This window comes from Callionymus lyra, chromosome 17 (genome assembly GCF_982586985.1).
Source record: "Callionymus lyra chromosome 17, fCalLyr1.hap1.1, whole genome shotgun sequence".
Lineage (NCBI taxonomy): Eukaryota > Metazoa > Chordata > Actinopteri > Syngnathiformes > Callionymidae > Callionymus > Callionymus lyra.
In genome coordinates, this window is record NC_141834.1 from 1,213,988 (window position 1) to 1,233,601 (window position 19,614).

Genomic DNA, 19,614 nt, shown 5'->3' on the forward strand with positions numbered 1-19,614 from the left:
AGACACTCTATCTATGCCAATTGTGTCATCAAATAAACAGTAGTCTTATTTTGTTGACATGCATCTTTAAAATACTCGGTTGACATTCAAGAGTTGTTTTTCTTTCCATTTCTTGATCTGGTTACAGCAGTCATTAATCAACCATTTGACAGACACTGGTCTAAGTCAAGCCCTGCCAGCAGTCCAAAACATGCACCTGTATAGTGTTTAAAAAGCTTGAATCTATTTAAAGGTATAGTTCACCCAAAAGTAAGTCATCCGTGAATGTATGTCGATATGATGATTGTGACTACAGTTCACTTTTCTTTGCCCAATAAGATACACCGAAAAACATCCAAAAACTCCACACTGCTCGTCCGTAATGTCTTTATTTTAAGCATGTTTGAAAAAGAAGCTAAAAGGCTTCACATGCTGCACAGATAAGAAACACTTGCAAGCTTGCAGTGTAGATAGTAGACAAAGGTAAATATGACATGAGGGCAAGTGGAAAATGTATCTGATTGAATTTCAAGTAAGTATCCCTTGTCCAGATCTCCATTTATCCTTGACTGAAGTATATATAAAAAAAAGGAACAAAAACATAATGTAGGATTGACAAACTGTCCAGATAAAGGGCAAAACTTAACCTGACAAAGACTCTTCAAATTCTTACAAGATTGCTGTAATTAAAAGAATCATTGGCCATTCCCAAGGTTACACCAAAATGTTTTGGCAATAGTGTGTGTGTGTGTGTGTGTAGGCATGATGTAATTACTAACAGTTATATCCCACCATGTCTTAAATATAAAACAAAATGAATCAAAACAGGAAATGAAGACGATAACAAATATTTAACAGTAAAGGACAGAATTTGACACACATTATTTGAAACATAGCAAAATGTCTTTACTCAACATACTGCATTATTCATGAAAAAATTGTGATCAAACCAAAAGATTGAAAGGAAAGTTTTATTTCTTTAACCAAGTACACAATGTTGTATTTTAAGAAAAGCAGTCCTTGATGATGTGGAAGGGGAGTTAGTTAATGATTCGAATGCCTTGGAATTTCAATAAAAACACATACACAACTTCTAAGAACAGATTTTACACATTTGTATGAAGCACAAACATCATTTAATCCGACAGAGATGGAGAGTGGGGAGACCGGCCACTAGCAGGGCTGTTGAGGGCGAACAAATTGTCCTTCTCCTTGTCCTTGCTTTCATGTTTGTGCTTATGCTTGTGTTTGTGCTTGTGCTTCTTCTTCTTCTTCTTGTGATCGTGGTGATGATGATGGTGGTGGTGGTGGCCGTGCTCACCTCCGTGTTTCGACGATGAAGAGGTGGTCTCTTTGGAGAAAGTGGGGGCGGGTGTAGCTGGCAGAGAAAGTATTGGTTGTTCCATATTCTGTGGTTCTTTACCTGCAAACACAATAAATAATATAAATGTGTTTTCAATTACATCATCGATCTTTTTTTTTATCAGCAGAAAAATAATATACATAATAAACAAACACACAGGCAACATATTTTCACCTTAGAAATGTTATTTTAAGGAGCAATGTCATCATTTTTAGAGCCCAGTAAGTAGTGCCAGACTGGATGACTAGAATAAAATCAGTGAGTTTCAGCGTGAAACAAGCCAATATTGACAAACATATTAAAGTTATGTTTCCAACACCTTCTTGAATCGATACCGCAAAATATGGAAAAATGTATAAATCCAGTATTATCAAGGTTTACCCTGTACAGTGATAACCGTTACATTATACATTTTAATAATAACTAGTTACTTAATACGTATTGAATAACATTATGATTAAATATCCAAACAATAATTTGATCCATTATTTTCACTATATTTGTATGAACCACTTGAATATAATAATTGCAGTCAATATAAATTACACTTTGATTATAGGAAAACTGGAATTAATATCTGTGACCCTCCAAAGTACTTAAATCTAATTTATTCAACTTCTGAAAAAAAGAAAAAAGCATTTCCATAAAATATTATTAAAGATGAAACATTAATGAATTCAATCCATCCATCTATATAGATATAATCTTCTAACTATTGCCTCAATCTTTAGCAAAGATTTTTTGAATGACATCGCTATGTTTAAAAAAAAAAAGAAAAAAAAAGGGAACATATGTTGATGCTGACCGGGGGTTGATGGTCGCTCCAGCAGATTAAGGTGTTGATGGATGAAGGCCTGACTATCATGGACAGTCTCCATATCGATGTCTTCCTCTTCCATTGTGTTGAACTACATAAAAAGACAGAGATATGTTGAAAGTGGACAGAAGAAAACAAAATCAAACAGCACGTTAAATTACCCTGATCCTATAGAGGCTCCCTCGTCCATCTGCATCCTGATGCTGAAGAACCTGTCCAGGCTCTGGCGGTGAACAAAGAAGTGCATCTGCCTTTCTCTTTATGCCCGGAGGGGGCTGGCCGACCCCACAGACTCCTAATGAAATAGGATCTGGTTCTTCCTTCACCTTAAACAAGTGAAAATGATATGAAAGACAGAAGTTTAAAATTCAAACTAAATTTAGGAGAAAAAACCCCATTAACAACAGGGTTGTTCTGAAGAAAGACATATGCAGAGCACCTTCATGTTTCTAATTATAATGCAATTTTCAATGAACTCACAGACTGTCATGTGCATAGACTCACTAGAATCCTTACTCAATATTCATTTTCTCAAACTTTGACAGGAGGAAGACATGTGGTTAACAAAGCAGGGCAGCTGGATGATATCAACATAAAGAGGAAACGCAAATGATTTCCTCTGAAGAGAGAGCAGAGTTGAACATCAATACCGTACTTACGGATGAATAACTTATGCCGACACCATGAATGCCTATGCTGGCGGGTGTGTCTATAACAACACCAAGTCCAACCTCTGGCTTGATGGTTGGGTTCAGCACAGCCTTTTTCTCCTTCAAATTTAACACAAGTCCCAGCTCTGGTAAAGGAAGGCAGGATGGACGAGTTAGGCCAAACAGTGTGTAGTAGACGTTGACAGAATCACAGCGAAGCCGCCAATCATGGGAGGTGCCTAAAGGAAACAAAAAAAATGTATTGCATATAAATTAAAAGTAAGATACACCGCTATTCTCCCCACAATGCAACATTCAGTAGTTCACAAAACAATGATTAATCATACAAACAAGACAGTGTTTGTCTTTTCTTTTTGACGCTACATGTTAGGCAATTTGTTCCTGGCCCTCTTTTGTCATTACAGTGTAATTGCACTGTTAAAATGAAATCACCAACAGTGTCTCAAAGCACATGCTTCCGTCCACATCTGCATTTGTTTACATATCGAGAGAGCTCATTTCTTTTGTTGTTTTTTTCTTGAATCTTCAACCAGTAGTTTCAGTATTTCATCCATGAATGAAATAAACATGTTATGTTTTCGTTGCATAATCTGCTGATCTGGTGGCTCTTACAGGTATATGGGAATGAGTACTAACTGCTGTGAATCTGAAAAAATGAACAGTTCAACTTAATTTAGGATCTTAGACAAGCCACTGAGGTCGTGTTAGGTTGCAACTTTATATTACATCAATTCACTAAAATATAAACACTATAAGGCAGTCTCACTTACTTAAATTACAGTTCATATAGTCCCAACTTTGCATACATGTTTGAGTATGCAAGTGTACATGTGTGCGTGCAAGATCCTCACCTGAATTCATAAGTTTCCACAGCTGGTCGACCAATGCTTCATTACAAAGATCAGAATCTGATGTCTTGTTGAAAGGAGGATTTTTGCAGAGCATGTCCAGGATCTTGTGCCTTAACGAACAAGAAAATTAATACACAACAAGGTGTGAATGGTTTATCACGTCATGTATTTATTTTTTATTTAATTTTAACACTAGATTGTTTTGTATTTATTAAAAATAAAAAAAATAAAACTTTAACAAAAATTAAAATTAACTTTTGACGATGATGGTTAATGGTAACTCATACAATATAGTATACAAATACAAACCAGTTGAAAAATGGATTATTATATATAACAAAACAACCCAATTGAATGTAAATTATGATCAAACAATATGCTGTATGATGTTTTTTCCCCCCCTTTCCTATTCATTTCCTGCAGACAATCCCTTTACTCCTTTCTCTTCATCATCATATGAGCATTCTTCCTTTCCTTTTCCTTCATCGTTAATAAATAAACATTCTCCCTTTGTCTGGTTATTTCATCTCCCTCTTTTTTATTCCTGTGAATCATATTAATAAGACCTATTTTAATTAACCTTTTTTACCAGATATAGCTTTACCATTTTTAATCCATTTAATCCACTATGAAAATAAGGCCAGCATAACTGCAATAAACAGATTTTTATGAAATGTTCCACTACTATGCTCTACTAATATTTCTCAGTCTGATAAGTCTCATTCGATCATAATATTTAGTGCCATCAATAGACGTAAAAAGGAAAATATCCGTGCAGGACGTTAACATGATGTTCACCAACAGGATAAAAACATTTGGATTGGGCACCTTACAATGGCCAATTTAACAATAGTTTCAAAATATTCCATGAAACTTTATTAAAAATCAAAAATGGGACCTATTAAAAGGGAGCTGAAAGGGAAAACCTTTTTTAAATAGTGTTGGCTAATGCACATGCTTACCTTACGTAATGAACTGAGTCATTATGCACCATGTCCAGTAGCCACTGCAACTCAGTCGCACTTTTTTCAACTAAATGAAAATCATTGAGAAAACATTGATTACTAAATGTTCTTCTATGGAATTCAGGCAGATGAGGCCAACTTTTGATATAAAGTAGGCATACTTAAGAAATCATATTTCCCCTAGCAAACAGGGAAAGATGTGACAGCAGTAGATAAAGTTGGATTGGACTAGATTTTTACCTTTTGTGTAGTCCACCAGAGCCTCGATTGCAGCGATGCGGACATCTACAAAATGTCCATACTCAGCATATGACTTAAAGAGCAAAGGGTCACTGGGAATATGACCATTCTTCTGAAGCTGACGGATGGCTCTTAAACAACTAAAAGATAATATGAATTAAGTCATGTACTGCTCAAAAACAGTCATGGTTAAACAAAGAGAGCTGTACCTGACGGTGATGGTGTTTCGGAAACTTGGCAGAAGTTTTTCCATGTTGAGGTATCGTGTGATTTCCTCCAAGATGAGGCGCACATCCGGATTCAAGTTATCAACAGTTCGCACCTCATTGCTGATGCTGATGGCTGGAGTCAGGGAGTTTGTGAGTGCTTCGATCAGGCCGGCACGATAATAGTTATCTGAAAACTAATCACAAAAATGAAGATTGGTTCCAGTCTTCCTTCAGATGTGCAACAAAGAGTATAATTGTATTTACCTTGTTTTTTCTGTTGTCATTATACTTGATGAGGTCAAGTATAAAGTTCAGGACATCTTTGGGGCAGAGATTTTGGATGTCCCTCAGTGACGCCATGGCAACAGGCATTGTCTAATAGTGAAATATCAAAATGTTATTTGAAAATTGACATATTCAACAAAAACCAACAGTCTTACTCAATTCAACTGTTTGCTTCATGAACCACTTAATACAAATAAATGATTCCAGCTGTCATCAAGAATAAAACAATTACTAAAACAACCTAAATTATTTGTCTTTCAATATTTATTAGTTAGCATATCTGCTGAAAGAGTTCACATTAAGCAGTTAAGCAAACAAAACTAGTCTCAGTCTCAACAAATTAAAAATGTATTTAGATTATTTACCTTTTGTAGGAAGTAACTCTGAAAGTTGATAAAGTTATTGGTCTTCACAATGTTTGGGCAGCTCTTGCAGCAGAACATTCTGGTGAACAGGGACTTCATCGCTGGGGGACCTTGCCAAGTGCTCACCATAGAATTGGCTATCTGCAAAGAATGAAAAAAAGACATTGTATAATTTAACTTGTGCTGTATGTAAAGGGTCTGTCATGTTGATGTATCAGTTGCATAATTATTTTGTTTGGAAGTTATCTTTCGTCACCAACAAATTTGATAAAGTTGAATTCAAAGGCTAAATAGGTTACAACTATATTATCACTACATGCAGCTATTGTTTCACTTATCTATATGAAGGTCTCGCTGCTGTACAGTAATCTTTTTACTTGAAACTTACAAACAGACCCTGACATTATAAACTACATACAAAAGGAAACTGACAAGGGTCGGTCACAGTTTTTGGTCCATGTACAAGTACCCATATTAACAGTTATGCCGACATCTTCAAGTGCCACAGCAGCATCTGGTGCGTCACTCGCTAATTCTGTTTACAATAGGATGTTTTTTTGAACTTAGAGTTGGCGTGACGGGGGGGGGGGGGGCGTACCCAATTATAATTCAGCCCTGTCTACAGCTGCCATTTGTTCTGGGAAGATGTTACTTAAATCCGCTATAGCTGTGGTAGCAGTTTGACTTTTTCTTCGAGGGGCACAAAGATCTGATTTTAGATATTTGAGTGCATGGCTGCTAGACCATGAACCTAATCCAGCAGATTAGACTGTTACGTGTCTTCGTACTTTTTATAATCTATTTTAGAGTACTCTACCGCATCACTCACTTAGAAAGGCGCTATATAAATAGACATTATTATTATTATTGTAAAAATGCTTGTCGCCATCGTGTGGTCGATTGCAGAAGTTACCAAGTAAATATTTTTAGAACGATATTTCTGTTTAATGTAGAAATATTGATAGTGGGGATACCGTGCGGCACGACCTAATATTCTGATACATTGCGTTATTGATGTTTGGGCACATGTTAAAATACCTGCGTTAAATCAGTTTCATACCTTTCCCAAACAAAAGCAAGCCAGGATGCGGACTTTGTAGAAACACTGCTCTTGTTCGAGGATATCAGTTAGAGCCAGTCTAGAGGCAGGAGTGGGGAATTTCTCCAGTGCATAAATGGCCTCCTCCTGACAACACCAATAAAATTAAACATGGCACAGATGTGTCCAAAATATGTTTTGCATTTCTGTTGGTCACTCTTACCTGTGCTACAACATCCCTCTCATATCGCAGCTGATATTGCCACATGAAGTCTGCCTGTTCAAACTCCACCTTTCTCAAAATGGACATGTCTGGGTCGATTCGGATCCAAAGTAGAGGCGAGTCAGCACTGCAGAGAAAAACCAGAGCAACCATGAATATACATTTTCACATGCATACACACAACACAACTTCTTACTCCATTGCTGACAGGTCCATGTCAACCTCTTCTCCATTCATCAAAGGGATCTTCTTTTTCTTGTTTCTGTGAAGAAATGTTCACGATTTTAGGTTTCCTTTTAAGTAATTTTTGCTTAAAACAAAACAAACGAAATGACCAAATTAAAATTCTGTCGCAAAGTTGATATCACACTTTCTTAGTCTTCTGGGTTTGTTTTTATACAGTAGAACAGAGTAAAGAGCATAATGTGATAATAAATGTGTTAATAGCAAAGACACATTTTGACAGATGAAGAAACAGATGAAGACCCAATTCCCCCATATGTAACTGTACCTTCTGCTCTTAGAATGGCAGGGTATGTCATGCTTGAGGCTGTTCTCCTCGATCTGCAAAGTGTGGTTAAAGGAACCATCAAGCTCCTGCACTGTGACCTTGATAGGACCCTGGAAACAAGTTGATCATAGCATATAGACTGTAGAAAAAAAATACATACAATATACATATTTCAAAACACTTTTGTTTTGGATTTTCCAAATAATAAACAAACATCTAATAATTTATTATAGCAGAAATATTGCACAGCATCGTCTGTAAGATACTTACAACATATTTTTGAGTTCCAGAGGAGGTATAGTCCTGACGGATCTCCAGCTCAAGCACATTTCTCTTCCTGTTGAATGCAAAACTTCCAAAGAATTTCACAACAGAGCTGTGGTCACTAGAGGAGTAGTGTTAAGAAGAAATTGTCTGATATTCAACACAAATTCAAGTAAAATGTAAGAAAATTATGTTCTATATATGTTAAAAGAAATTATACAATAATCTTCATGGTAACTGCGTACTTTAAGATGCGTTTAGTGCACCCAATTAGTTCTTTAGCTGGACCACTTACTCTTCAAATTGGGGCCAATAATAACGATGTGCATGTGCTTAAACCCAAACAAAACTGCTATGCAAATTAATAACATACAGAGCAATTTATTACAAGAGCTTGTGATGGATTTTGCAAAGTAGCTGGTATTATTGTAGTGCATTCACTGGATATGAATTTACAATTTGGGGTCAAAAAAACAACTGATTAGCATATGATTTATCTAAGAGAAATTAAACATTTCTTTGTTCATACATATAAATATACATAATTTATATGTTATTCCTTTTGAAGGTTTTATTTTTTTGAAGTTAAAATTGTTGTAATATTATTTAAATGGGTTAATTGAGCAGTAGTGGAAATAATACTTTTTTTTTTTTTAACAACCCGTCACCTAGACCAGGGGTCGGCAACCTTTATATCTCAAAGAGACATTTGGACCCGTTTCCTACAGGAAAGGAAACAATGGGAGCCTAAAAACCCTTTTTGACTTTTGAAGTTAAATATCATTCCATATAATGTTCACTTTCATTGTTTCCTTTATGCTATATACAAACAAACCATCAAACGTTCACCCAAAGTTAAAACTTCAAGAGTTGGAGTTGGAGTTAAGAGTTGGGATTATTTTCAGAGTAATCTGTTCAAAAATGAGGTCCAGTCACTACATTAAAAAGAACAGATTATTCTGAAAATATTCTCAACCCTTAGTGGACATGAGGGGGGGTAGAAATTGAGTGAAGTTTGAATTTTAGGTGAAATATAACTTTAACCATTGATAATTATCATAACAATGTTTTGTACTGCAATTTGTCCTGATGAACCGACTCATATTTGTTTTTAACTTTATTTTATGTAAAGCACTATGTGACTCTGAAACGTTATATATACACATTAACATATCACAATAATAGCATCACATATTTATCATCATCATTTCAACAATGCAGCAAACCTAATAGGACATTAGGACAAAATAAAATGATTAGCGATCAAACTTAACCTAATTTATAATAATGTACTGGTTTGTAACCGACTGACTTGCTGAAAAATATAAAATATTTTCCATGTAGGCTGAAAGAAATTATAGTTCACCAGGTCTTGATTTTTTCAGGTCTGCAAAAATTACAATTTGAACAAACAAAAGTAAAATACTATAACGTTTGTTGTACGCGTTACTGTTCCTTTAAGACTAAGACAGGTGAGAGGGGGGAGCGAGGAGTCAGAGTTCTGCCCTGATTGTGAAGAACTCAATGTTGTTCTTATGCTCTTGTTCGGCGAAGTTACGTCCTACAGTAAAAGGTTAACTAAAGGAGAGAGTTGCTAGTTTTTCATGCATCATTCGAAAAACACTATGAAACATTTAAATTAAATATCCAAATGTATAACAATACTTTTTTTCAAAAACCTCAGGGAGCCGCATAGAGGGAAAGAAGAGCCACATGCGGCTCCGGAGTTGTTGCCGACCCTGACCTAGACCATATCGATGAATAAGACTTACATAAAAGTAGATATAGAGACGTATCGTCTCCTGAGCTTATTAAAAAATCTATCATTTTTTTCAAAGCATACATAATTCACAGATGTTAAAGGATACACCCATTGTTTGATGAGGGGTCCAATATCTTTACCAGACACATTTGAAATGGATTTGAGGAAGGCATGAGTGGAAAGCAGCATTTGGCTCCACATGTGGCTCTGGTACTTCTGCGAAGAGGCGGTGCTGGCCAGACTGAGAAGCTTATTGAACACCTGATCAAATTCAGCAGACATTTTATATTTTTTAGAAAAAAAGTACAACAAGACTCAATAAAAGGATTTAAAAAAATAATTACCTGCAACATGAACTCCATGCTTATCCTGTTCTCAATCAGCCTCATCACCAGATGCGCCTTACACTGGAACATCTTGTAGTATTCCCAGGACAATGTGTGAGGATGCTTGATTGAGAAATGAAGGTGTGGAGTCGGACTAAATATGTGGAATGGAAATGGGGAAAGATTTTGAGTAATAAAATAACAAAATAAATAATGAAAAATGTAAACAACTCTATTGATGTTGCTAAAGAAAGAGTAAACTTCTGAAGAATACTTTGTGTTTTTGTAAATCTGCCACTAAATATAATTCCTTTTGGCGTTTCCCTAGTTGCAAAGAATTTTATTATACATTATTTAGTGTTATCTTTTTTCATTATTTGATTCTGTACTGCCAGCCAAAAAATGTGTTTACAACACTGGCATAAAAAGTTTCTGATTCTGATATTACAACCACCAATTAATCAATCAATTTGTTTGGAAACGTACTTGTCCTTATCTTTTCCTGCACTAAATGTTGGGTGCAGCAGAACTCCTCCCATCTTCAGTTCATATTCGACAATCTTGTCCAGCTCCTGGAAACAAAACATTTTATCATTCATCGTTTTTATATGAAAAAAGTATAAAGGAAACTATTAAAAACATTATTTTAATTGATAAAAGAAGAGTCACTCAAATAAGTGGTTTTATGAGGAAGGCATATGATTATATTATTGTAGATCATATTTTTACCCTGTAAACTTTCAATACTTCTTATAAGCCAAAAGAACATAATGTAACAAGCTCTAATGGCACTAAAGGTCTGTACCAAGCAAATGTTTTTATGTTTTTTAAATTTGAAATTAACTAATGTTTGGAAAGAAGTGCCTATATCTTTATATTTATAGCTATTGATTAACCACTTTGTTATTAAATCATTGTGTCATCTCAAATAATCATCATCATCATACGTGTACATTGTAACAACCCAATCCATGAGGACTATTCAAAAACACCAAAGTACCTCTCTAATCCAGTGTCGGTATTCATTGACTCCAAAGGTCTTTTTTAGGTACAAGCCATAGATGTAGCCTGAGATTCCCTTCAGCACCCATTCATCTGCCCTGCACAGAATATCATGATCAGTGACTTCTAGTGAGGTCTTTTCAAATTGGACCTGCAAAAGAAAATGTGGAAAAAGGGCAGCGGTGGCTCCACTGCTTGCATCTTTGCATGGATAACCAAAATGTCAATGATCTGTCTAAAAAATAAAGAAAATGGTAATACGCCTCTGAATCTAAATAAATTAATAATTGTGTTCTTTATTCTAATTTTCAAAAAGTGATGTGATTTAAAGCTGCCAAAAAAACGATGTGAAGGGCAATTCATCTTTATAGAATACTTAGTTGAATCACCCAACATTCACCAACATGCTTTTTTATCAAATAATGTTTGCCTGACTTAATTCTTATCTGCTGATTTTGCAATTCTTACCACGACATTCTGGAGATGAAACAGCCAAAGAACTGCTGTGCCAGTGCATATGCAAGGTAGCGGCGTGTAAGTGGAGTCTGGTCTATTATCATTGGACTGTGAAGCAAATTAGTGCTGAAAGAAAAAAAAAAAGCAACTAAGGTTAAAATCAGTAAGTTATAAATCCTTTTAGTTTTCACTCAAAGGAACAAGTCTATGTAGCAATTTGTTCAACTGTTGATCTTTTACTTAAACATTTCATTGAAAATAACACAAACGAAAAAATTAAATTGAACAGATAGGTCTAAATACAATCATAGTCTTTGAATAATCCCGTTTTAAAAATCAGAACCAAAAGCCTACCTGAAGATACTCATTGATGCGTAAGATGAAACCTGCATGTAGGTCTCATCTACAAACACTGTCTTAAAACAGGCGTAAGGGTAGCGGCATGTCAGGATCTCTTCATAAAACTCAAATATCTCGTGCAGAAACGACATTGAATGTTTGAGCAGTGGTAAGAGATGTGGCAGGCAGAAATGCGTCACCTAAAACAAACAAGTCAGAGAAAAAAAAAAATGAAGTAACTAGAACACAAATATTCTGTTAGAAATCCTTTTCTTATAATAGCCTGGGTTTGACAAAATCTGAACATTTTATCCCAATAAAATATATTACCATAAATCAAATCTTGATTTAGACGATAAATAAGGTAAGGTAAAAAACTTTATGTTCATAAAAAATATGTTCAGTTTTTATATATATATATATATATATATATATATATATATATATATATATATATATATATATATATATATATAAAATGGATGTCATATATTGTACATTGATTAATTTATTTATTTGCGGTGTCCTTAGTTAGCCAAGAGAGGACATGTCATACTATACATTACGTTTTATTAATTATCAATTAATTAAAAGTGACACATTTGTCAATTTAATAGTGTAACAATTGTTTACCTACCTCGTGCATGTAAGGATCCACAAGGATTTCAAATGGTCCAACAGCCAAAGAAATGTTTGGAGCTGCAGTGGGTATGGAAAGGATGTAATGAAATGTCTTCTTTCTCATATCATGTGTATAAATGGTCTCCACTAGATCGCCACAGGACACAGCAATCATTGAACTATCCACTGTGAATTCCAGCTTCCAAGTGCAAAGTTCTGAGTAGGAGTCAACACACGGGAACCAGAACCTGGTACATAAAAACAAATAAAAATTAAAAACATGAATGTTAATTATATCAAAATGTTTTTCACTTTCTTTCGGACAAGGGTAAAACAACATGCTTTGAATTTGTTCTTACAGATTTTTTTGATTTTTTGCAGTATAAGATAGGCACACTGAAATTTCTGAAATGGACCGAGTGTTTCATCAAAGGTCATGCCTTTTTTGAGTTTTGTTAATTAAAAAATTGTAAGGAGAATAGATTAGGAAATTATGCAATCCCAAAGACTAACAAAATAACGTTGGAGGCAATTTGGATCAAAATACCTGGTGGAATTTTGGTGCCCAAAAGAGAACATGTGGGCACCTCTCTCTGCCATACTGCCTTCTACATCAGGAACGACAAAGTGGAGACCTCCTTTTGGTTGGTCCAGAGAAAATTCGATGACGAGCTTCAGAAACTTTAACTCTAGAAAAGTAAAACAAAAAACATAAAGGAATTATGTCCTCAGTTTCTTTAAAGAGACCATATTAGAATGAATATCATTTTAAATGGATAAAAATCATTGTTAATCATAAACCGTATATTAAAAGCAGTTGTAGTGACTATTATTTTGCTTCAAGAAGTCAACATAGTTTAAAATTAGTTACATTTAAATATTTAAAAAAATATATATATATTTGACTTAAAGTCCAATTAGGAGCCAGACACCTGACAGACTAATAAATACAAGAGAAAAGTGTGGTCATAAAGTGTGGTCAATTATCTTATTGAAGGTAAGGTCAACAAGTGACTAAATGGTGATCTTTCTATTTTGGTCAACTAACCATCACCTTGCTTCCAAAGCTCTGAAGGAACCTTAATGGCCAACTCGCCATGGCCAGCATCAGGGTCAACAGCACTTATTGCTGCTGTATATGCACTGGAAAAGTAGTTTAGGTTTCTCCTGCAGACAACAACATGTTAAGAATAAATAAAAACAAACAAGCAAATATTTTTTGTTCACAAAAAGTACCAAAAAAGATGTGATTCTAAAAAAAAGGTAATGCTTTAAATTAATTTGTTTTGTTGTTTTAAATGAATGAGGATACTTTTTTAGCAGTTTATATGCTGCGTTCTAAACCACTGAAGCTGAAAAAATGTAAAAGTAATAAAAATGAAAGAATCAACAATATGTCCCCCAGCTCTTTTATTTTATACATTCATACTTTTTTGCATCAAAATGAAAATAACTGATCATTCAAAAAATAAACAATGAAATATAATTCATACTTACTGTTTGGAGTCATGGTGGCACACCTCAAGAGTTGGATCATTGTAAATAAAGGGGGCCTCCAATTCATTGACCCTGACCCTGTGTATGCGACATTGCTTACTATTTAACTTGATCCTGTTCAAGTTGACGACTGTCGGAATAATGGTCAGCTCAACATAACCCTGAAGAAAGAACGAAGGATAATAAAAAGCAATACGTTTTGTTTATTCATTCAACCATGGAGAGATTAAATAAAGCAAGTCATTTTCATAAAAAAAAGTTGGGTACTTGCAAAAGGTACATATTTATATGCACTGAATAGTATGGGTACCATTTCTGTATATACTTACAATGACAGATTTTCTTTGAAAGTTGACGTTACTGATACACACCACTTGATGGGTCGTATAGGAGGGAAAATACAAACCATTAGTACTTCAATCGATCAATATTAACATACATCGATATGTAAGACTGTTTGATGGGACAGACGACTTTTGTACATCATATCGTTAAGATATTCATATCATCATCAATACTCCAATATTATGTTCACCACGAGAAATAAAAAAATACTTATAATTTAAAGGGGCGAGGACTCTCAAAACCTTTATCCCGTTTCTTGTTCATCTTCGCTCCCTGACGAGTCCTGGAAGACGTTTCAACATTTCATGACTTGTTTCGATCCCGAGCATGTCCCAGAGGAAGAATGTTGTACAATTAAAAGGTAAGTGCCTCCAGTCACTATCCGAGTGCAGTAAAATAAAGCACAAACGCTCTGCAATAACACAATAATTACTCCTCTCGCGTCAACAAATCCACATTACAGCCAGTAAGTTTGTTGTGAGCGGCCATTTTGTTTAGAAAGGAGGAACTGCCGCCGAAAAGCAGCAGACACCGCTCAGTGGTCGGAATGAGAATTTAAACTTCTTGAAGCGAGTCGGTTTTATGAGTCCCTGTTTCCTCAGATTTACCAAGCAATATAAATAAGTTAAATTCCCCCATATTAATCCGTATCCGCCGGTTGATGTCAGACTGTGTGTATTATACATCTTGGGCAATATCGTGGGGCAGCGACTGAAACGAGAAGGGAAAAGATTAAATGATTGCCAGAAGTCCCAGATCGTTTTTGAACGATCCATTAATAGTCAGTAGCAGCGATATCAGTTAGATTTTCGATTTGTGTCGTATTGAAAGAACACTCATCAAAAACGTTTTCTTTTTTTTAAAATCGGAGTTGGAGTGAGATTTTGATTGTTAGTACGGATACTGAGTCCAGTGCATACATAGATCGAGCCACACAGTCGTTCTTTAGAACAACGGTGGCTCTGAAGGGACAACGTGTTTCGTGTATTTTTAGGTGGCTGCAACACACGGGGAAACTGTGTTATTTCTGTTGTATGGCGCAACGAACTCATTATAATGTAAAAAATAAAAAGAAACGAGAATTCCTCTGAACAATGTAACTTAAAATAAACACATATATTCTATGTTTTATACATGCGAGAACCCCTGCTTTATGTTATATAACTTCAGGTTCTACGAATAGTGCGAAGCCCTCTAACCGAGCTTTGCTATTGGTTAATCCTCGAGGCCCTGCCTGTGTCAAGGAAAAGCCTGAACAAATACAATTTTATTTTAATAAATAAAAACGAAAAATAAAGATGTTTCTTGAAGGAGTCAGTAGACTCCATCAAGCGCAAAGAGTAAGTAAGTAAGTAAGTAAGTAAGTAATTTTTATTTATATAGCGCTTTTCCAGACCAGGGTCACAAAGTGTTTAAACAATCAAAATAGTATCCAATAAAGTATATACTTTAAAGGTCAAGATAAAACCGATAACACAACAGGAAATGAAGGAAAAGCCTGAACAAATAGAAATGTCTTAAGATGTTTCTTAAAGGAGTCAGTAGACTCCATCATGCGCAAAGAGAAAGGAAGATCGTTCCAAAGCTTAGGAGCAACAGCTTGAAAAGATTTCTCTCCTCTGGTCCTGAGCCGTGTGCGTGGAACCATCAGTAGATTCTGATCTACAGACCTCAGGAAGATCGTTCCAAAGCTTAGGAGCATAAGAAGCATATAAGTATAAGAAGTTTTTTGTTTTCGACCTCAGGTTGCGTCTGGGTTTTGAGCTCTTTTATAGACTGAAATGCTTTTTTTGTTGCAAGCAATTAAACGGATTGACATATCAAAAGACATTCTTAACTATAAGCAATATTTTTGTGGTTGTTATTGGAAAAACACCACACAGGAGCAGAGCAGAAAATACACGCCAAAGCTACGAGTGCATAACAGGACAAATTGTGTCTCCGCCACCTCCCCAATGTCAAATCCTGGATGAAAAGGAACTTTTTAGAACCTTAACGATGACAAAAAAGAAGTCATCATCTTTGGACAAAATGGCCCTGACTGTCCCTCTGGGCGTTTGAGCGCCTCTCTTCCCAACATCAAGCCTTCGGTATAAAACCTTGGTGTGTTTTTTGACAATAAATTTAAATAACAAGTGAAGTCTGTTATCAGGAACAGTTTTTATAAATTAAGAATTCTATCGACGGTTAAAGGCTAACTCCCCCCCACTGATCTGGAGAGGGTTAGCCATGCTTTTATTACCACAACAGCTATTTTAACTGCCTCTATCTTGGGGTCCACAAAACACTGGTCCTGTCTCCAACTCGTGCAGAATGCTGCGGCACGCCTCCTGACTGGAAAGCGCAAGCATGAGCACATCACGCCAATATTAGCCACACTCCACTGGCTACCAGTCAATTTAAGGATAGATTTTAAAATTATTTTAATTGTTTTTAAAACACAAAATAGCCTGGCACCCGCAAGGTCTCTTAGCTCAGCCAACCAGCTATTGCTGGATGTTCCTATAACAAAACGAAAGACCAGAGGAGACAGAGCTTTTGCAATGGCAGCTCCTCGGCTCTAGAATGCCCTGCCTTGGCTCATCCGAAGCGCCCAGACCATTGAACGTTTTAAATCATCACTTAAAATGCACTTTTATTCTGAGGCTTTTAATTCATGTTGAGTCGGACTCCTGTTGCTTCTGTTTGTGTGTCATGATGTGCCATGCATTGTGTGTCTTTTATGTCGTTGCTTCTTATGTTTTTAAACACCTGTACAGCACTTCGGTCGACATTGGTTTTTAAATGCGCTTTATAAATAAAACATTTCTTGACTTGACTTGACCCTCGGGGGGGGGGAGCTCGATCTCCATGCGGGCATTGAAAAGGCGAGGGAGATATCTATAGGATATCAGATCACCTCCATCTCCAGGAGGCCGTCAACAATGAGTCAGGTTCCGCTCAAGGTTTCTGCCTTCTTAAAGGAAGTTTTTCCTCGCCACAGCTCACTGCACAGTGTTTCGCTTATTGCTCATTGTTTAATTGCTGGGATCTGTTTTTACCTTCTCCACTATAGTCTTACTTCAACTGTAAAGTGTCATGAGATAACTTTGTTATGATAAGACAATTTAAATAAAATTTAATTGAATTGAATCTCCGTCTCTCTCAGTTCCTACACCTCACCCTTGCTCTCCCTCTGTTCATCACCTTGTCAGGCCACACAATCTGTGAATCCATGAATGGCCATCATTCTTCCGCTTTTCCTTGATCTATCTCTCCCCCTGATCCACACTGTCACAAGGCCGGGTCTAGACAGGCATGTATGAGGGGGCAGCCACAAATCTTGAGGGGGCATTGTGCTGTTACTTACTTACTTACATGTACGTTTGAGGGGGCACAACATTTATTTGAGGGGGCCAGGCCCCCTCTTGCCCCTGCCTAGACCCGGCCCTGGGAAGGACCTCGAGGATTAACAAATAGGGAAGCTCTGTTAGAGGGCGGAGCACTAGACTTGACGCAAATACATTTTCTAATTTTCTATTTATCTCAACTGGCATCTCTTTATGTACATGAGCAATGGTTGAAATGAAGGAATTACTTTTTTATTGTTATTTGTGTCATTGATTTGACCCATTGCATAGAAACAATGATTACATGTATGTGATTTAAAAATGTTTAAGTAATTTTGATATAGATATTAATACATTTTATAAAATTGTTTATACAGAATCTTTTGCCGAATGTAATACATACACAGGTCAAAATTAATTTATAGCAAAGTTATAGCAATAGCATGTTAATACCTGTACTTACGATTGTTCCTACTAAAAAAACAACCCAACTTGAAATTAATACAACTCAATTGATCGAAATAACACACAGGTCGGTGTCTTTACCAAACTAAAAGTTTTAGTTCTATTCTCTATTACTACTCATTTAAAAATGATAGATGATTGGAGTGAATCCATTTTGTAGCTAATAGAGTTACCCGAGATCTTAAAGCCTGGTCAGTCTGGATACCCGTGTAAATGATAATATATAAAATACTTGAGCAAAGAGGTGATGGTTACATAATGGCTCATTAAAAACAAAAGGTACCAGTAATGGTTCAATTATGTTCATACTTCTAAAATCAATTTCCAACTCTCCCAGACTAGGCAGAAAAATAATAGTTTTCCTTAGTCAGACTAAGCTACCTAAATAATACAATTAAAATCTTAATAAAAACCTGATCATGTATTTTTCGATCTGATACAGCGAAACAAAAATCCAAATTAAAGCGTGTACTTTCAAATTTAAGATGTAAAATATCATAATGTTATCGAACAAATTTGGTACGGGAAGGTTGTTGTTTTTTTTAATAAAAAAGGTATATACTGTATTTTGTATTTTAATAGTTTATTGGACAGGAAGTATTTCCAGTGTGTCCCTGTCTGCCACTCTGTTTCACTCAGTCATCCCGACCTATTTGAGATAAGAGTTGGACTGTGTAGTGCTTTAGTGATACGTTTCACAAGCACAACTTCAGTATCTCCTCTCATAACCTTCTTATCAGAGGGACGTTGCATTCATTACTGTGCATTGCTAAAAAATGAAACGCAACATTGCCGTCCATAACAAGGTGAGCTGGAGGGGTGTGGTGCATGGGAGTGCATTTAGTTAGACCTAGTTTTTCTCTTATCTTGGTTAAAATCCTCTAACCCAGACAAGATACAAACCTTTCTGTTTCAAAGTGATTGCTACTGTCCATCGATCAGATGTCTACTGTAATAAAGAACTTCCGGTAAGAACAAGCATAAGCTTTACGTCCTTTTTGACAGTCCAAACGTGTCAAATAAATTTGTTAAACAGTAAATACCATATCAAAGATGTATGATGAACAACCTACCGTAACTGTACAGTGGATCTGTATTTAGTATGTGGGAATATCCCATTCTTTTGGCAAAAGAATGTTTTTTATGACTTGTCAGTTAAATCATATAAAATAAGATTGCACATGGAGTTTGGCCTTCATTATAAAATTGAGCCTATGTTGTTGTAGAACCCTGATAATGCGCTTTCATGCTATGTGTGTCATTGATTTATGATTATTATGTTGAATGTTATATGATGAATTATAACCCAGTCAAGTCAATTATGCAAAACTACTTATTCTTAAATGCATAGTTCTACTAAAGTCCCACTTAACATTTTTTTTGGGATTCAGGTGAAAAGTAAATGTGCTTAAAATTCCAGTTCAGATTAAACTAACTGATCAGAGAAAACACTGCAACACTGTGTACCACAAGTTTTCAAAATACAAATTAATTCATAACAAGTATAACTTATTTCAGTGATTTAAGCATTTTGATTGCATTTTTGAAAAATTTTGAAAAAAGTATAGTGTTTTATTTATATTGAAGGACAAGAGGCAGAGGAAATAGCTAAAGTTTATTTTACAATGACTAGAAGCACATATTTGAGTAATTGTTGTCCTCGACCACTTCTTAAAAAAAAAAAAAGAGA

General features: G+C 35.6%; 1 protein-coding gene across 1 annotated transcript; it reads right to left on the reverse strand.

The window, feature by feature from the left end:
• Window positions 1–936: 936 nt before the first annotated feature.
• On the reverse strand, window positions 937–14,630 carry taf2 (TAF2 RNA polymerase II, TATA box binding protein (TBP)-associated factor). The gene is made up of 27 exons (XM_087812129.1): window positions 14,345–14,630; window positions 14,115–14,169; window positions 13,786–13,946; window positions 13,337–13,455; window positions 12,836–12,977; window positions 12,305–12,536; window positions 11,683–11,867; window positions 11,341–11,454; window positions 10,871–10,970; window positions 10,357–10,442; window positions 9,889–10,024; window positions 9,651–9,805; window positions 7,789–7,903; window positions 7,519–7,628; window positions 7,204–7,269; window positions 7,008–7,134; window positions 6,806–6,931; window positions 5,746–5,886; window positions 5,360–5,470; window positions 5,096–5,289; window positions 4,887–5,026; window positions 4,644–4,713; window positions 3,682–3,791; window positions 2,819–3,048; window positions 2,321–2,485; window positions 2,148–2,250; window positions 937–1,402 (listed from the first exon to the last, which is right to left on the reverse strand). Exons 1-27 carry the CDS (start codon window positions 14,392–14,394, stop codon window positions 1,116–1,118), a joined length of 3,630 nt encoding a protein of 1,209 aa, XP_087668255.1. The 5' UTR covers window positions 14,395–14,630; the 3' UTR covers window positions 937–1,115.
• Between the last annotated feature and the right edge of the window lie 4,984 nt (window positions 14,631–19,614).

Coding starts and splice junctions, on each gene's coding strand:
- taf2 (XM_087812129.1), bottom strand. CDS start 14,394: ATGAACAAGAAACGGGATAAAGGTTTTGAGAGTCCTCGCCCCTTTAAA. Junction 12,978..13,336: donor GCTTTGGAAGCAAGGTGATG/GTTAGTTGACCA, acceptor TTACTTTTCTAG/AGTTAAAGTTTCTGAAGCTC. Junction 2,486..2,818: donor TCGGCATAAGTTATTCATCC/GTAAGTACGGTA, acceptor CACTTGTTTAAG/GTGAAGGAAGAACCAGATCC.